Genomic DNA, 19,629 nt, shown 5'->3' on the forward strand with positions numbered 1-19,629 from the left:
TAAAAGATCTCTATATTTTTTTTTGGTTGACTACTGGAAACATTATAGGGAGATATACCATGATCTTACTTATTTTTGTCTTTAGGCATGCTGGTTTATGTGAAATTTTAGGAGATGAGAGCTTAAGGCCATCAATCTTTTGTCACCAGCTAAACAAATATTCAGCCTATCTTTACATTAACCATTGTCACCATCATTTGAGTTATGAGAAATACTTCTACAATACCACAACACATTTTTATTTATGGGTATTCTCATGGGGGTTCAAGTTTTGAGCAATCGATGTGTTTAGATACCACCATTGTCTCTCTTTTCTTAAAAAAAAAAAAATCAAAAAGAAGAAGAAAAAAAAAAGAAAAAAAAAAAGAGAAAAGAAAGATAAAAAAAAAAGAAAAAAAAAAGAAAAAGAAAAAGAAAGATGAGACATACATAATCAATCAATAAATCATTGGTGTCTTACACATCTTTCATGTATTTCAGAAGGGTTATATGGTTGAGTAAATGTTATTTTGATTCAAGTTGGTTGCTACTGCTATGAGTTGGGTTTGGCTTGAATTTTCTACATTTGATTGATATACCTCATATTTCAAAGAGAGCAATTTGCCTTTACCTAGCCATAAGATTATACTACCACTGAGCTTAAAGTCTTACTTGATCCTAAAAGTGCATGGCTGGTATGTGTTTGGGATAAAAACTAGGGATGAGAATAGTATTAACCTTATATTTCCAGGAATTCAACATCCTTTCCAAGAGATCTTTTTCCATTGTTTTAGCGGCTGTTTTTGTATGCACATGTGATATTCTTAAAACTTCTTCTTTCCTTTTTCTTCACATTTGATTTGAAGAGAGAAACCATTACTTCTATATGTGTTCTTTCAGAGTGTTGATGACTTAAGAGAGGTTTTGGAGTAGAGGCTCTAATTTAGATTATTCTTGGTCTATGCATGTGTGGAAAAGCCGGTTTGATTGGATGGACTATGCACACACACACCCCGAAAGTGAAGCTAGTGAAAGCTCTTTAATATGATGAATAGTATCCCAACTCAAAATTGAAAGTTCATTTGTATGATATAATGATAAAGCAGACTAACATTTGCTGCTGGAATTTTTAGGAAACCTTTGACTTTTGTGGGTAGAGTCACTGCAAACCCTCACGAGAGTAAACTCATCCACTAGGGTGACCTAGGGGTTCAAAGACTTGCTGCACATAGGAAGTACAGTCGTGTAGCCTACAAAAGTGGCTTGTATTTTAGTTTTAATTTTTTACTTTTAGTAGACATGGGTGCTTTGTGGATTGCTAGGGACTAGCAAGATTTAAGTTAGGGGGTGTGATAACCCCTTAAAATGTATACTTGTTATATATTTTTGTGGGTGTTATCTCCTTATTACTGTGCTTAATTTGTATAATTAAGCCATGATTTGCATTAGTCCCTATTATTTACCTTTACATAATTTCTTGAATAAGATACTATTCATTGTGTGTAATTTTCTACTTTTAGGAAATCATGTGAGAAAGATGAGTTTACAAGAATTTGTGAGAGAATGGAGGCTAAACTAGAATTAAAGTGGAGCTAAAGGACCATGCTTAAATGTCTAAGGAGGTACAGATGGAGTGCTTAGATCGTCTACCATGATTGGAAGCCTCAAATAAGGAAAGAAATCAAAGAGGCAAAATCTGAAAAGGAAAAATCTAATTTGAGCACTGATCAGTATTTTGGGCGTATCTCTCTCCTCAAAAATCCAATTGACACAAGGTCAGATGGGTTGGCACCGTGATTTAAATATCTACAACTTTCCAGTTTTGAGTTTTTCAAAATTCTCAATTTTTGAAGGCCAAAATTAACTTACAAGTTACTACTGTAAACTTGGACGGAAATTAAAATAGTAAATGTTTTATTTTTTTTGGACACTTAGACATTAGGGTTTAGAAGGGAGGCTGTGGAGAACGAATTTTAGAGAGAAAACCTTGTATTTTCCTTTCTCTAATGGCAGCCTAAACTCTTTGCTAGAGTTAGGGATTATGTTTCTTCAATACGGTATGAATATTCAATATGATTCTTTCTAGGATTTTATCAATAACATATTTGATTGTTCAATTAGATTTCTTTTGATGTATTAGTTCTTCCATGCTTTCAATAAGTTCAATCATGATTTTCTTATTGTTTAGATGAATTTCTAATAGTTTCAAATAGAAATCAAGTTTTAAAGTGAATGGGTTTTTCTGAAAACTTTTCTAACCGCATTATTAATCGAGGTTATCATGCGTTCTTGAATTGTCTCAGTTCAACCGAATCATAAGTTTTTAATTGTATAAGAACAATCAATTATGAAATAGATATTTTCTTAGATCACAATGAATTTCATATTGATATATGGAAACATCCTGATGCCCTAGTATTTACATTATTGATTTAAATAAGTTATCATTGTTATTCTTGTTTACAATTACCAGACAAAAATTATTCTTCATCTTCATCAAAAGTTTTTTTAAGTACATTGTCTTTGAATTTACCCTGCTCCTTATGGTTCGACCTTAATACTCCGAGAATTATGTTGCTATGATCTCCTGCATTTGGGAGTGAGCAAGCAACGTACAACCCTTACTAGTTTTAATTAAAAGACAATACATTAAATAATTCTCATTTATAAAGTTGGATATTTCTAAACAACAATGGAAGTATTTTTTATAATAATGTATTTTAAGAGTTAAAGTATCACTAGAGAAAAATTTGTTCTACAATTCTGTAGGATCTAAGTCTATATACACGAAAAATCTTATTACAAATTTACCATTGCAGACTTCGAATCCAATTCTTTTAGAAATCATGTTTATAAAACACATTTATTAAAATAGTAAAAAATTTGAAGAAAAAGTTAACTAATATCTTAAAGGCATTAATTTGTTAATAAAGGTGATGTGAAGCACCGTTAATTTCACCATTTTAATGAAGTGTGTGAGTCGGTGAGACTGTTACGCAACTGCAGGAGTCCACAGATTCCGTCCACACCACACACACTGAATAACACCTCTCAATTTCAAAGAATCCTCACATCACATGCATGAAGAGGATCAGCCAAAGCCAAAGCCAATCCCTGAAAACCCTACTTACCAACGGTCTCTACCCACAAGCCCTCAAAGCTTCTCTTCCAGACCCCAAGCTCACTGACCAAACCTACGCTCTCTTCATCAAGTCCGGTCACTCCTTACACCCTTACCTCTCCACCACTCTCATTTCCCACTTCTCTAAACTCGGACATTTCTCACGCGCTTCCAAGTACCTCTTCGAAACCCATAACCCCGATACAGTCTCATTCAACGCTCTCATTTCTGGGTTCGCCAGGTTTCGCCAACCCAGACCCGTTTTCCAGCTCTTTAACACTTTAAGACATCTGGGTCTGGAACCTGATGTGTTTACGTTGAGCTCTTTGGTTAAAGCGTGTGAAAGTTTGCAGGAAAACGAGGCTGCTCATGGAGTTTGTTTGAGAATGGGGTTTGGCTCAGGAGCTTATTTGGTGAGTGGGTTTATAGAGAACTATGCGAGAGCTGGGGATGTTGAAAAGGCTGAGAAGTGTTTTGGGGAATGTTTGGTATTGGACAATGTGGTTTGGACTGCTATGGTTTGTGGGTATGTGTGGAATGGGGAGTTTGAGAAAGGTAAGGTGGTTTTTGTGGAAATGAGAGGTTTGGGTTTGGAGCTAAATGAGTTTAGCTTGACTGGGGTGCTTGGTGCACTGTTTGATGTGAGAGAGGGGGAACAGGTTCATGGGATTGGAGCTAAGATGGGTTTGTTGTGCGGCAGTTCTATACATTTGAATAATGCTATTATGAACATGTACTGTAAGTGTGGGAATAAGGTGGCTGCAGTTAAGATGTTTGATGAAATTGCTGAACCAGATGTTGTGTCTTGGACTGAAAGGATTGGAGCTGCTTGTGATGGTTTGGAAGCTTTGGAGTTGTTTAAAGTTTTGCATTCTGGGAGTTTGGAGATGAATGAGTATACAATGATCAATGTTTTGTCTGCCATTGCAGGACCAAGGCTGTTAACTTCCAGTAGGCAAGTCCAAGCACTTTGTCAAAAGGTGGGGTTTTTGCAAGTGGTTTGTGTTAGTAATGCATTGATATCCATGTACGGGAAGTGTGGTCGAATGGATGATGCTAGACGTGTTTTTGATGATATGCTTCATCGAGATTCTGTTTCTTGGAATTCTCTGATTGCTGGGTATACTGAGAATGGATTTAGTAGTCAGGCTCTTGAAGTGTTTTCTCAAATGCGTGATCTTTCACTACAGCCAAATGAATACACTCTGGCTAGCATTCTTGAAGTTGTTTCTAACTCGAATTCTGTAATTCAGGCAATGCAAATTCATTTGCATATGATTAAATCTGGCTTTATGTTCAATGATTCTATGGTGTCTTGCTTGATAAAAACATATGGGAAATGCCATGGTATGGATGAAGCAAAAGAGATATTCTCTGCGATTGATAAGATCAATGTGGTACATTGCAATGCAATGGCTACCGCTTTTGTTTATGCTGGTTGTCATGCTGATGCTTTAAATTTGTTCTACACCTCAAGAAGCTCGTACCTTGAAGCGGACAGTACGATCTTTAGTATTGTCCTCAAAGCTTGTGGTGCAATGACAGATTTGGTACAAGGAAGAGTAGTTCACTCACTGTGTCTTAAATTTGGATTTGATCAGGATATATTTGTGGAAAGCACTGTTATTGACATGTACTGTAAGTGTGGAAGCATTGGTGATGCACAGAAGGCTTTTAAGAATACATCTAAAGACAATTTGGCTGCTTGGAATGCCATGATAATGGGATATGCTCAACATGGTTGTTTTCACGAAGTTTCTGAGGTTTTTGAGAAAATGTGTAAATCTGGAATAGAACCAGATGAGATAACTTTTCTTGGAGTTCTTACTTCATGCTGTCATGCAGGGCTGGTGAGAGAAGCAAATGATTACTTAAACTCTATGTTTGAACTTCATGGAGTTATCCCACATTTAGAACACTATGCCTGTATGGTTGACCTGCTTGGTGGAGTTGGACTCCTAGAAGATGCAAAGAGGACAATTGATCAAATGCCTATTCACCCTGATGCTCATATATGGCAGATTCTTCTATCAGCCTGCAACATCCATGGAAATGTCATTCTGGGGAATGTTGCTGCTAGAAAACTTCTTGAGCTGCAACCTGAAAATGAATCTGCTTATCTTCTTCTATCAAATCTCTATGCTTCTGCTGGTATGTGGAGTGATGTTGGCAAACTTCGGAAGCAAATGAAGGAAAAAGTAGTTCACAAAGAACCTGGTTCTAGTTGGATTCAAGTTAGGGGATCCATACATTACTTTTTTGCTGGTGACATGTCACATCCTGAGAGTAAAGAAATATATATGGAACTAATAAAGTTGTATGATCAGATGCTAGTGTCACCAAAATTGGATCAAAACGATGCTTTCCTGATGAAAATATGAACTAAGAAGCAGAGAAGTTTTTTCTAATTTTTTGCGGCAATTAACTCTGCAGGTTGTTTGTGTTTCCAGAACTCATCAAGTGTCATTACATGTCGTCTAAATCAGTTTGGCATATGAATTCCATTCAACATATGTATTAGAGATGACTTCAGAAAATTTATTTTACTAGTGGTCAGAGGTGCAATTCTGAAAAGGCCATAAACTATGGCTTTGCAGCTGTTTGTTCCAAGTTAACTAGCATGACTCTGAGAGATAATTCCCCATAAATTGCCATTAGCCAAAATTATGACCGCACAGGTGTTCATCGCTTGCTAAAAGCTCTGTTGTTAATCTACAGTGGCAGTATTTCTAGCCACAACTGAAAGCAATAATTGGATTCTACTTTCCATCAGGGATACTGTTAACATGTGTGGTCTTATTTTGACTGAAATCTACAACATTAGAAAGAAAAAAAGTGAGATTTTACATGTAAATCAGCATCAATGGTGCTTTTTTGGCTGCTCAAGGTGAAATTTTACATCAGAATGTGGTCATAACAAAGTTGTAGAAGTTTGCTGCTACACTGTCCCCCATGGAGAATGTCTGCTTCTGTCCTTGACTTCATCTGATCTTATTTTCAGCTGTGGCATTCTGCTCCTGATATTTTTGCCAAGGATAGATGAAACTTTGATCAAAAAAGGAAAAATGCTTGACTGATGAGTTGGGAGTCCAGGTGAAGGTAAGCCAGTATATAGTGTTAGAATAATGATTGATTAAAATTAGAGAATCTCCTATCAGATTAAGCTTTTGGGATAACTAGTAGTTTATCATATAACTTTATTAGATTCATCATCTTTTGAAATTGTTTATGGTTCTTGTGGTAGAAAGTGACCAGTGGGTGAATGAGGAATCCATGATGGCTGAGGATATGGCAGAAGATATATAATAATTAGATTTAGGACTGCATATGCTTAGGATATTAGTTTTGTTTCATGTTTACAGTCTCATATTTTATGATGTAAAAGATAGATCATGGAGGCTGCTTTACACATAGTGGCCTCTTGTCCCAGTGAGAACAAGCTTGGCTCGTGACATCTTTCTACAAAATGTAACTTATACAATTTCAAATGACTTAGTAATGAATGTTTATATGCATTGGAATTGGTTATTATTTTAGTGATAGGTGGCATTCATCTATTTAAAATCAGTTCAAATTTGCAAGAAGTAGGATGTAATATCTTGACTTGAGTAAGCTGAAGGTGATATCAAGGGAACTGACATCTAATTTCTTGAGGACACTACGTGTCAAATGGTGTTTCTACACAGAGTTTCCTATAAATTTGATTTCATGTTGTTTCAGGCCTATGCATTTTGGTTTTTGCTTGGCTTTAATCATATTGTTGTGGTTTTTATTGTCCCCTTTTTGACTGATAAATACTTTAGAGTTACTTACATAATCTTTGCCATTCATGAAATTATGCATCTATATTCAATGCTAATATTACCATGAATATTGTAACCTTCTACTTTTTGGTGAAAGTAAAATCTATCAGAATGGAAACACTCCATCTGCAAAAGAAAAAGGGGAAAAGGAAGTAGTAGAAGAAAATTAAGTAACTACATTAATGAGATAATAATCATTGATCATACAGTGTCTGACGTGGATCAATATTTTCAGTTCTTCCCCATATAAATTTTCCTGCTGGAATGTTGGTGATCTGAAAGGGCTCTAGAGAACACAGAGACTATCGAGTGGAAAGCATTTGCTGCTATTCTTGACTTTATCTGCCCCCTTTTTGGTAGAGGCCTTCTGTCCCTCAGACTTTTGGTGATTATAGTAGCAGGAAAATCACTGATTTTGTTACTCATATTGTAATGCAAGGCAATTTGACCCTCTTCCTTCAAGCTGTTCTTGTTTGATAAATGTGGCTATATGACCAAATAGCAATTGTTGTGAGTTTATATAGAGCATAATGTCTGGGGGTGATTGACCCCTGGTGAGTGTAAGATAGAAACAACCTTTCAGACTTGTGGGAGTTGGGGGGCATGCCAGCGAGATTGTCTGACTGTACAAGATTCCTTTCAGCTCAGCTCGAGACAAGTTGAATTCATAGGATGATTTGGTGACTGATTGACTTAAAATATGATCCATAGTTTATTGTGCATGATGGTTTTGATTTGAGCCTGTCTGATCTTGTACACGTGTGGGTTCAGGACATATATAGCAGCTCTCTTGTAAAGTTGTAAACCTTGGTGCTGGTTTCTGGATTTCTATAGTAGGTGAAGAGTACGGGAGGATAAGAATTCCATATGGTAAGGATTTAGTGATTTGCTTCTTTGGTCATTTTGACAGATAGATATTGTTTTTTTAATGCAACTTGGGTTGGTTCTAGCGAGCAAAGCTCTTAGTTATCTCATAGTTATATATATATATATATATATATATATATATATATTTATATACATGTGTGTGTTTTTAAATGACAGTCCTGATTTTCAGGGAGATCTTGTTGGTAATGTCAAATATCTGAATTATTAGTGTTTGTTTAGTTCCAAATTAAAAAAATCAGCTTATTTTACTATTTAGTTTATTTTTACTATTATTCATGGGCCTTACTGTACTTTTTGGTACTATTCATGAATTTCACTATATTATTTCAACTAATTTTTACTTTTATTTACAATACTTTTAACAAAAAATTTTCAATTTCAACAAAATAAGCAAATTTCAAACAGACTCTTAGTATTACTACATGCAGGTCTAGCCATCATGCTCAATTATACGTATATTTCATGCTGAATCACATGGTCATTTAGTTTGTTTTCTAGTAATGTTTGGGTCAATTTTTTAATTATTTTTTTTCACAACTGCATGACAAGGATAACATTATTTTCACATGGGCCACTATTAACATCGCTTTTATGCCAATTATACCACCTCAGAATCATGAAAAAATATTATGAATTTTTTTGTGCTTTTAGACTTATTATTTTTTGATGATGTACAGGTCATGACGATGATGATCATGCCAGGGCCGGCTCAAGGCCTAGGCCTAAGGCCCCACTAAAAAATAAAATTTTTCTTGAGAAAAAAGGCCCCATTTTTTATAGTTAAAGGCCCAAATTTTTATAAAATTATATATATTTTCTAAAGGTTGTACATTTTTTTTATTAGTGATGTACAAATTTTACTATTAGCTTACAAATTGTCATGTTATTAATCACAAAAAATGTGATATAAACATTCATTAGTTAAATTGATGAAATTCATCAATGATAAACAATATCACATTATATTTTGAACATTTTATAGTACTTTTAATTAGCGCATTTTTCTTTTTCATTTCTATTAAAACTCTCAAAGTACGAGACAACCTTAACTCAATTGAAACCCTAAAATATTTCAAAAAGATGTTACAAATGTGTTAAATCATCAATTATAGATTAATCTCCCCTAATAGTTTGAGACTTTGATTTTTGTAAACTAATATCCTACAAAACCATACATCAAATAATATCTCTCTCTCTCTCTTAAAATCAAAATATAAAATTAAAAATTAGATTACAAATTTATTTAACTATGCATCGTCTTATATCCAAAATAAAGTATCTTTTCCAATTGCAATATATTTTTATTTCTTTTTATTAATATTTATAATTCAACTATGATATTCAATTCTCTATATGAAATTGACATTAGTCTAGTTGGTATTATTTATGTATTTAATGTATCAAATTAACCTTAATTTGATTAGTATTAAATAATTTTGTTTAATTAATATTTATCTATTAAAGGCCCCGTATACATTTTTCACCTTAGGCCCCAAATTATGTTGGGCCGCCCCTGGATCATGCTGACCATTGCAATGACCGTTAAGTGTTTCTTCCCTTTAATCTTGTATATATTTTTTTGTATTTCCATTAATTGTAATTTGAACATGAAATGAAAATGGTATAGCATACCACAGTTAACAACTTAAGATGATTTTTGCCGTATATTGTCCATATTATGATCTGTGTAGTCTTGAAAATTTCTGAACAACTTGCAAGTCATGGAAAGGAAAACTGCCCCCCTGTTTTGTGACACATAATATAAAATTGATCAATGCCCAACCTAGTGGTTTTGTTTCTGCCTTTGCCTTAAAAACTCTCTGTGTTTAGCAGTTTAGGTCAAGAGTCAAAAACAAGCTGCGCCTAAACTTTTGTGCCGTACATATAAACAAACATTATAATTACCATATGATCCCAAAACCTAAAGCTCTTCTATCCTATCGAATTGAAGCTTTTATATAAATAATTTAGCCACTCTGTCAGGCGTGCCTCCTAACACCTCCACACTAGGCTAGCTAGTGATCCTATTCTAATTTTTTACTCTCCATCAAATTGGTGCTAACATAGTAAAATTATATATATTTTTCATCGATACAAGGTTGGTGAATTTCATTTTTGTAAGTTCATAAATAAAAATCATTCTATCTTATTATAAATTGACATGTCATCAATTACAATATATATATATATATATATACACACACATATATCCTAAAAAAAAATGGTTATTTCTGGCATTGCATTCTCAAGATGGTCGGGCTCAAACACCCCCCCCCCCCCTCACCACCAAATGCTTTCCCGAGGAAGCTCGGATCCTTGGGAGATTCCACCAATTTGTTATTATCTTTCCTTATCCTTGGCTTACTGATCCCAATATCTATTAAACTGTTCCACTATTCTCAGGCTTCTATTGTCCTCGGGTACGGCTCACGGCCCAACACTTTTGCTCGGCTCATTTACCCTCACAATATATATACACACACACACACATACATATATTCAAATATTTATTTGTTATGTTATTGAAATGACATCAATCACATTCGTTCTTCTTCTTCTTCTTCTTTTTCTTTTTTTGAGGAAGACATTCGTTCTTATGTTAATTTGTAAGTTTTTTCATAATAAAATTGGTAATAAATTTAACATATTAAAAGATAAAATCATGATATGATGGAGTAAATTAAGAACTTTTACTAATTGAAATGAAATTAATCACATTCATTAAAAAAAAATTATTGAAATGACAATAATCATATTCATTATTATACAAGTTCGTAAAATTTTATCATTAAATTGGTAATAATTTTGACATTTTAAAAGGTAAAGTTAGGATATGATTTTAATAATAAGTGCTTAGACTACCTGAAAATAAATGCATAAAACACCTCAGATTCAATGCAGCTGCTAATGCAATGATGCTCCTATTGATCAATGGATTTAGCTTCTATAAAAAGGAATACCATTCAGATTAAAGTGAGCATGGCCGCAGCAATGGCATTTTGATTCTGTGAATCTAAAGAGCACCATATGTCAAGTAGAAAATGGCCATTGCCCCCGAAAGCAAGACCTAGATCAACTCTAGTTAGACAAAGGCTACTTTGTTTAATCATTAATGGGTCTCAGGCTGCCCCCAATTCGGTGGATTCGAATTTGACACAACAATTCTTTTTCAGGAGTAAGAATTTCATGTATTAAATATATGCCTTCTTTCTCTCACATTGTGGGAAACCTACAAACTTTGGAGGTGATCCTTATTGGGTGGGCATTATTTCTCCTTTGAAATTAAAATAAACAATAAAAAATATCAGCTCTGGATTAATTCATATGGGTCGTCTGGTAAAACTTTCGTCTAGTTTTTGATTAATTCGTATGGGTCATTTGGTAAAACTTTCGTCTAATTTTTTAATTTTCTTAGAGCATTCACATTTACCGTACTAAAAGATTTAACATGTGGAAGGGTGCTACTACTAAGGCACAAGTTTTATGTTAGTGTAGCCATTTCTATCTTCCCATATTTGCAATTCTTACGTGAGATGTCCTCCTACAAAGGGAATCACCAAGAGCAAATTCTTAGATTTCATAGCAAGAAAACAAACCATGGCAAAGCACAACAAATGAAAATTTTTCCAAATTGAGATTCCTTGGTTAAACTGAGGCAGAAGACATGTCTCTTTATTCTTTGCCCCTTTCTGTCACATTGGCACCATGTATCAATATTTAACCTCTCTCTCCTGATTTTATCTTTCAATATGACTATGAATTAATCCTCCATTTTTAATTTATACTTTTCAATACCAAAATTTGCTTGGCCAGTCTTATAATGGCCATGGCTGCTGCTATCAATTTCTCAGGCCAGGCACCATGGCCGCGTACATGCTCCAAAGCTGTAACAAGGCTTGCCCATGGCACCTTGCCCTACAAAGAAACTTGTTATTTTAAGAACAATAGTAGGAGAATACAGAAGCATGGCCTTTCTGTTAAAAGGAAGGCTGAAAGTACATTGTTCCGTGACCGTGTACCCGTTATAGTAATGTCATCAAATAGCAATTCAAATTATTGGTTATCAAATAGCAATTCCCATTCCGGATCAAGTTCTCCATCAGAGACAGTCAATAAATTTTACACAAGCATCAATAGCAAGGACTTGGATGACCTACGTGAAATCATATCAGAAGATTGTTATTTTGAGGAGTGCTCGTTTCTCCGTCCGTTCGAGGGAAAAAAGGTCTCGTCTTCTTATCATTCTTCTTAACCAGCATTGGACAATTACTTTTGTTTCCATAACAGGGCTTAAAATGAACTATTGCAGGAAGTTATGCAATTTTTGGAAGAACTTACAGAATCCATGGGTGAGAATGTGAAGTTCAGCTTTGGAAATATTTGTGAAGGAGATGAGTATACCGCTGGAGTAAAATGGCACTTGGGTATTCCTATTTAGTATTTTATCTTATTTTGTTCAGTTGTGTGCCTTTAAGATGATTGATGACTGATAAGGATCTTTTATGACATCGTAGAATGGAAAAAATCACAGATACCCTTCACCAGAGGCTCCAGCTTCTTTGAGTGCTCAAAAGGAGGAGACAGAATAATTATCAAGTATAGCAAAAACAATTAATCCATTAAGCCTTTTATTTGCACGGAATCAAACATTTTCTCACTAATTGGTGTTTCTTTGCAGGAAAGCACAAGTTGTGATTGAATCACCAATCAAACCAGGAGGCTTAGTTCTGGTAATTCTGCAAACCATGTTTCCTCTCAGGGGAAAAAATCCCAATTATTTGAGCTTGACAATACAATGCTTTTCTATCAATAGAATGCACCTTATGGACATTCATGACTATTTCTATTTTCTGACCTTGGATTTTGTTATCATATGTGTTTCGATCATTAAATTCAGACCTTGTTGAAGACAGTGACATCTCTATTTGATGAGTTCCCGAAGGCTACTGAATGTATGTGAAACTTCATCCAAAATTTCAAAACTTCAGTTTATCATAAGCATCATATCTTCATTATGAAACAGTACTGGTATATGTCTGCTGCAGGGTTCCTAAGTAGTCCCCATGTCATCCTACATTGGATAATAAGGATTTACGACAAGCTTGTGGACACTTATATCAACCCACTACTGAACAGCTACATAAAGCTATGGAGTCTCCCAGCTAAAATTTTTCTCTTTGCAATTAAGATTTTGCACCACATATTTAAATAAAGGGCACTGTACATTAAAGTTCTAGTTATATATCAACTCTAGCAGTAAGGAATGGCTTCACATAACCTGTCAGTCATCATTGCTATCACGACTCGACCATGTTTCTAACAATGAGAGAGTGACCAATGGTCCAAGAACAGGTGGGAGAGGTGGAGGCCTGCTGAAGGCAACAATAGGATCATTCTTTTCCTTTGTAACTGGTCCTTCTTCCCCAGAATTATTATTCCCTTGTTTCTTTGGAGTTGAAGTGGCCACGGTACCTGATATTAATAAGACATCATTGTAAGATAAAAAATGTTAATGTACAATTACAACTTAAAGTGTATCAAAAGATTGTTGGGTAACTACCCCATGATCTTGTCAAAGGGTAGATTTGTTTAAATTTGTATTTTGCAGGTGATAACACAGCTGTTCCACGCATGTAGGCTCTAGAATTGGGTTCCTCTTTGAGTCTTTGGCAAACAATACTTGGGCACTAAGAAACTAACCCCTGCAAAGTGGAAACGTGCAAAGATACATCAAGATCATAATTTGGGCAAGGCATATTAATGGTAGAGTATGGACACATAGCCACATCTTGGAAGCATATGATTTAATCAAAATCAAAATCAAATGAAGTGAAATATAATCATGGTTTCAAATTTCAACGCTAATATAGCAATATCACTAGGTGCAAATAAAGTTTCCAAAACATACAACAAATAACTAGGCAATCTCCATTAATGGGTTGAACCCCTAACCTTCAAACCTTTTAATTATTAATCTAGGACTGTAAATTGGATTCCAAATGTAATTCAAAGCAACTTCAAATGTAAGAATGAACAATAAAACAAAAATATTCAACATAACAAACATCAACAACATGCTTATACTGCAGAGTTCAAGACGTTAACTTCAAAAGAATTAGAAAAGGAAAAGCCATGGACATGTAACCTTTTAAGGCAATCTTTTTTAAAAGTAAATTGCCCAAAATGAATGTGACTTTCTTGTTAATAAACCCACTTCGAATTGAGGAATTGCTAAGAGCTTACATAAGCTTCAATCCAAAACGTTGCATTCACAGACATAGAATTACAAGCAGAGAACATATATACTTGAAACGCGAAACCAGATTAAAGAAGAACATGAGAGAGTAAAAAGTCCGAGAGAGTATTACGAGTAGAGAGGAAATTGAATGAGAACAGAGCGAGTGTAACAGTACCTGTAATGGTTCGCTTCCTCTGCAACTAGCGAAAGAGACAGACAACGTTGGCAGGTTCCCTCTGATATTTGGAGAGCCGAGAAGGTGCCGGACTTTTCAAGTTCTATGTATTTTTGACTTTTTAGAATGACCCTTGTTTAAATATGTCAGTTTGATTTATTTTGGTATTTTGAAGCTTATTTTTTATACAATTGAATTGAAATATAAGCTCAATTGTACGGTAATCATTTGTTGAATAATACACTAGACAAATAAAACCCTAAAACCCTAATATTACCACACGGCGTATGACTTGATGATAGGAGTCTTTGTTCAAACATTTAGAGAGGAGCGGTTCAATGAGCCCATATCAAAGCCCCCTTTTTTATTTAGCAAAAAAAAAAAACCCTATTATTATTATTATTATTATTGATAAAATGGTCTCAATTTGATAATTCAATCAAATCCAATCTAATATGATTGTTAGAGATTGGATTGGGTTGGGTTAGACTAAATTTTAAAACTATCATGGATTGAGTTAGGAATTTCTTAGTCTAAATAAGTTAGGATGGATTGAAAATTATCTCAAATTCAATCCAATATGCATACCTTTGATCTCCATCGCTCTTATGAGATGAGTATGAATATGAGCATGTTGAGATTGGGGATATTGGGGTTTTGCCCTTATTTTGCAAAAAATCTAGCAATATGCCTTTGTTTTGAAACTATTTAGATTTGTGTCTTTGTTTTAGTACTCGATTATATAAAAGTTGGCTTCTACACGAAACTCGATCATACTAAAATCGGGTTCAATGTAACTCGATTTTACTATGATCGAGTTTGTTTCACGTTTTTGCCATGCTAGATTGCCACCGTGGCTTTTCCGCAATAAAATATTATAGCTGGACAGTTTAAAACTCAGCAATGTGAATGAATAAAAGCAAATTTTGAATGTAACGTCTCCAAAAAACTTCATCTCCCTCAATCCGATCAGTAGCCTAATACCTCTGTCTCCCTTAGTCTGTTCAATACACCGAAACCTCTCCAACACGCCTCCTCTCCAAGTGTGCTTCCTCTCCAAGTTCTCTTCTTTCTACCAGTAAACCGAAACGCAACCCAAACCATAACCTAACCCTCACCTGCAACTTTCACCATCAAGCTTAGAAATCGGAGTTAAAGGATTAGAACTGCATTAAGGTAATTTCTAAAATTTGAGTTCAATTTTTTTTAGGTTTTCAATCTGGGTGCGAGCTGTTGTTGTTGTTGTTGTTGTCAATCATAATTTATTTTGTGTTTAATTGTAGTTGTTGATGTGGGTTTTAGATAAGCTTGTTGTTGTGTTTAATCGTAGTTGTTGTTTAATCTGACTTAAATGAAGATTTACTTGTGAATAAAAATGGAACATTTGATTAATGACGCAATTCAAGCAGGATTGTTTCTATAGATTTGTGGGTTTTGATTTAGCTTTTAATAAAGAGGCTATGGAGTCAAATTACACTGAGATGATAAATGGAGCAATTCATTGGAATCCTACATTTGTGAGATTTGATCGTGATTAGGAGCCAGATTAAATGCAATCACTCTCCTAAACTCACTTGTAACTAATCATGAGCAAATCTCAGTGTAATCTGACACCAAGAAAGAACTCCGTTTTAGCTTTTATCTGTTTAGTGCTCAACTTCACTGGTTCAATATGTATCTTTTTCATACTCCAGTGTCAGATTTTTCCTTATGTTAGCTTATCATAATGATCATGTCTAAAAATGTATCTGCATTTGCTTTGTATGTACAACTCTGATAATCTAATTTTAAAAAGTGACTCTTGGTTAATGAGACTATTTATGAAAAAGGTAGTGATTGGAGCAATCTCATATTTGGAAGACAAAAGTTCCTAGAATGTTCAATGAGACCATTCTCGTAGTTTGATAGCCTTTGATTGTAGGATTGCTGCTCTTGTTGGGCCTATTGGTTTAGCTTTGGTAATTTGACTACAGTAGTGACTAGTGAGATAAAAATGTTGTGAAATGTAGCTAAATTTGGCAACGCAAAACAACTAAAAACTATTAGGAGAGATGCATAAAAACCATCCAAGTCCAGGGTAACTTCCCTTCCATAGAATTCATGTGTGCTTACTCTAAACATCTCTATGTCTCTTTCTCTTATGCAGAGCATGTCAACAAGAAGGGGCTAAGTAGGCTTGTTGGCACATTCTTTCTGTTTGAATGATTATAGTCCATGCGGTGGTGATTTGCTCTTTAAGTTATTAGAATTCAGAAATTTTTTGGAAATTTGTTTATAAAAATAAGTTCATAGTTATTTTTTATTTTAAAAGTTTATGGGAAGACATTTGATATTTATTTCTATCCTTATCTCCTTTGGATTCACCTAGGAATTTAGAAACTTATTATTTTGAAGAAACTTGGGTTGCAATTAGTCTCAAAGGGCTGCAATCTCTTAATATATTTCTATTTTGTTTAGGCCAAACACAGCTTGTGATCATAGTTGGTAGTTAAGAGAAAAAATAAAAATGCAAGAAAATCTTTGTATATTTGAGTATGTGGAATCAAATTATTTTATACGACATAATGACTTAGGTGTTAATGTGTGTGAAGCCTCATATACACAGTTGGCTCATGTCCTACTAGCTTAAGTTTTTGTGCCAATTGGTTCTCCAACATCAAGAGACGTTAGGTCTTTTTCCTTTGCATTTTTTTTTTCTCTTTTAAGATTTTGCATTTTTTTTCTCTTTTAATATTATAATAGTAGTACATCCAAACTATGTCATAGAAAGTGCTATTCTAATTTCTACCTCAGGGTAGGAACAAAAGCCTTAATACTTTAGTTTCACTCATTCTTTTCTTGGTTATGATACCAGAGGCTACAAAAGATGCATGTGCACTTCAGTTTAAATGCAATCACTCTCCTAAACTCACTTGTAACTAATCATGAGCAAATGTCAGTGTAATCTGACACCATTGGTGGGCTTTGATTGTGGTTTTAGTTTTTCTGATGTGAGATAAATTACCATTTGTTCCAAAAATTTAAACTTTAAGCTTAATGTTTATTAACATGATTGCATGCGTGTCATTTTGTGACAGTTAAGTGTCATTTTTTCAATGTTTGTCTGAGGATCAATGGTTTATTAACATGATTGCATGCATGCCAGATATGCAGCCATTGTCAAACGTGGGTCCTGGAACCAAGGATGCTACACAGTTGAAGTGGCAGTTGGATCATCGATCCACACCGTTGTGGGGGAGGCCCACCGCCGATCAGGTACATAGTTGTACTAAACTTTGGGCATTTGGAAATGATATCTTTTTCTATCTGTGGGGTTCTTTATTCATATTATTTGTAAATAGATGTTGATTATGTTTTGTCATTGTATGTTCATGTCTTTCATTTTCTCTTTTGATTTGGGAAAAATTTTATTTAATTCAAATTAAAATTTTGCATAGGTTTAATTTAGCATGAATAAGCAGAGAGAAAATATGGTCAAAAACTTATGGTGGGAAACATTTTTTATGTAAACGGGGTAGTGATTGTTTCTTGCATATTTTTATATAGTATTTTTATAGTTATTTCGTGTGCACTATCCTAACACAACGCTCTTCCATGTGTAGGTAGTGTCAGGTGTGCTAAAGTGACGACGTTGATCTTGTTCATTACCCCAGGGTGGGCTAGACCCACGAATCACCCGTTACATAAAGGAGGCGGGTTTGGAAGGATTATCTAAGGTTCTAGAATTGAAAGTTGATCACACGTTGATCATGGCATTGGTCGAGCGTTGGCATCCAAAGATGCACACGTTCCACTTACCTCATGGAGAAATGGGTATCATGTTACAAGATATTAAGGTGATGTTGGAGGTTCTTGTGGATGGGTTACTTGTGGTTGGGAAGACAAACTTGAAATGGAAGGAATTGTGCACTGAGTTACTAGGTCATCAACCTCTAGACTCGATATCGCATCCTAATGAAACAAGTCTATCCTTGCTGAGGCGAGGATAAGAGTCAGCTGGCTTAAGGCACAGTTTAGAGGTCCCCTAGTTGTAGATGCTAGTGACGCTGTAGTGCAGCAGCATACCCGCTATCACATACTAGTTTGGTTAGGGTCCATACAGTTTATGGACAAATCGGCAAAACAAGTTTCGGTGAAGCCTCTACAATTCTTGAACTTAATTAGTAATGTAAAGAAGTATAGTTGGGGTAGTATAACATTAGCTTGGCTGTAAAGGCACCTATGTAAGGCATTAGACAAGAAGGCGATGCAAATTGGAGGAGCAGTGATGTTGGTGCAGCTGTGGGTGTATTCGAGGTTCCCATTGATATGCCCTATTACGAGGCCACCACAACAGCTGATGCAGGCAAGTCCCCTTGCCAATAAGTACGTTCTTTTTTTTTTTTTTTTTTTTTTTTTTTTTTTTTTTTTTTTTTTTTTTCCCTTAATTCAGTTTAAGCATCTGTTAGTGAATATGCATACTGTAATGTTTCCAAGTTGCTGAAAATATGTATTACAAAATTTTGTATCACATAAATTGAAAATAGAAAAACAATTAGTAATTGTATTACTCTTGAACAGTTTGTAATATATTTTAGAATAGCCTTGCCACAAGTTTAAATTCAATTAGCTAATATGTTAGTTAATTCAATTAGTTTGTTAGTTGTTGGTTGTTTGTTACTTTTTATAGTTAATTACTGTCATGATTTGTTACTATAAATAGCAAGAGTTTAAATGGCCTAGCCTTGTAAACAAGTTTTTGATGATTTCTAATTGATTACGTATTAGTGGGATATTAAATTCTGATAGTTTTTCTCCATAAGTTTGTTAGTCTTGCATTCTCCATTATACAACTTAGTTCTTCACTGTATGAATGTTGCATAACTTGGCAATGCTCCTAGTTTCTCATGATTTTAGATATTAAGGTCACATGAATAATAGATTCACCTTAAAAATTTTCACTTATTGCAAAGCAAAAATTCCCTAAAAAGTGACCTATATATTCACTTTAAGTGTCTCCAATTTATTGGCCCTTTGCGTATGGGAAAGAAGTAATAAGTTTATAACTAACAAAATCTATGGCTCAACTAATAACTAATACACCCATTAATTGGTTTCCTCATTAGGGAAATTTCCTTTCAATTTTTTTCTTGTTTGCATTCTCTATTAGCCAAATAACATGGAAAAGCAGTTTTGCTTCATTCTCCAACAACACTGCAAACATAGATGCTTGTTGTTGAAAAAGAAAACTACTAAATCTGATCTATGAAATTAATCCTCTCCATCAAATTCAGGATTTAGAAAGAACACTGCAAATTTAAAAACATGAAAACTGGTGAAAATCAACAGTGTTGGAATAAAATGATAATGTTGGCCATGTTCACCTTATTTTCATTGTTTATCAATTTGTTTTGAGGTTCTATGCCACATGAAATTTAATAGCTTC

The 19,629-nt window shown here is 34.5% G+C and overlaps 2 protein-coding genes and 1 long non-coding RNA gene across 3 annotated transcripts; 2 read left to right on the top strand and 1 right to left on the bottom strand.

Annotated features, from left to right (window-relative positions):
- Nucleotides 1-2,970: 2,970 nt before the first annotated feature.
- Nucleotides 2,971-5,620, top strand: LOC126708927 (putative pentatricopeptide repeat-containing protein At3g25970). The gene has a single exon (XM_050408933.1). The coding sequence runs from the start codon at nt 3,061-3,063 to the stop codon at nt 5,479-5,481; it is 2,421 nt and encodes an 806-aa protein (XP_050264890.1). The 5' UTR covers nt 2,971-3,060; the 3' UTR covers nt 5,482-5,620.
- Nucleotides 5,621-5,727: 107 nt separating this feature from the next.
- Nucleotides 5,728-7,140, bottom strand: LOC126708929 (uncharacterized). The gene is made up of 2 exons (XR_007649288.1): nt 6,966-7,140; nt 5,728-6,117 (listed from the first exon to the last, which is right to left on the bottom strand). It is a non-coding gene; the product is annotated as an uncharacterized LOC126708929 (long non-coding RNA).
- Nucleotides 7,141-11,215: 4,075 nt separating this feature from the next.
- Nucleotides 11,216-13,368, top strand: LOC126709929 (uncharacterized). The gene is made up of 6 exons (XM_050410302.1): nt 11,216-12,016; nt 12,101-12,215; nt 12,306-12,387; nt 12,470-12,521; nt 12,689-12,743; nt 12,837-13,368. The coding sequence occupies exons 1-6, from the start codon at nt 11,612-11,614 to the stop codon at nt 13,001-13,003; spliced, it is 876 nt and encodes a 291-aa protein (XP_050266259.1). The 5' UTR covers nt 11,216-11,611; the 3' UTR covers nt 13,004-13,368.
- Nucleotides 13,369-19,629: the final 6,261 nt, after the last annotated feature.

The sequence above is a fragment of the Quercus robur genome, chromosome 12 (assembly GCF_932294415.1).
Source record: "Quercus robur chromosome 12, dhQueRobu3.1, whole genome shotgun sequence".
Classification (NCBI taxonomy): Eukaryota; Viridiplantae; Streptophyta; class Magnoliopsida; order Fagales; family Fagaceae; genus Quercus; species Quercus robur.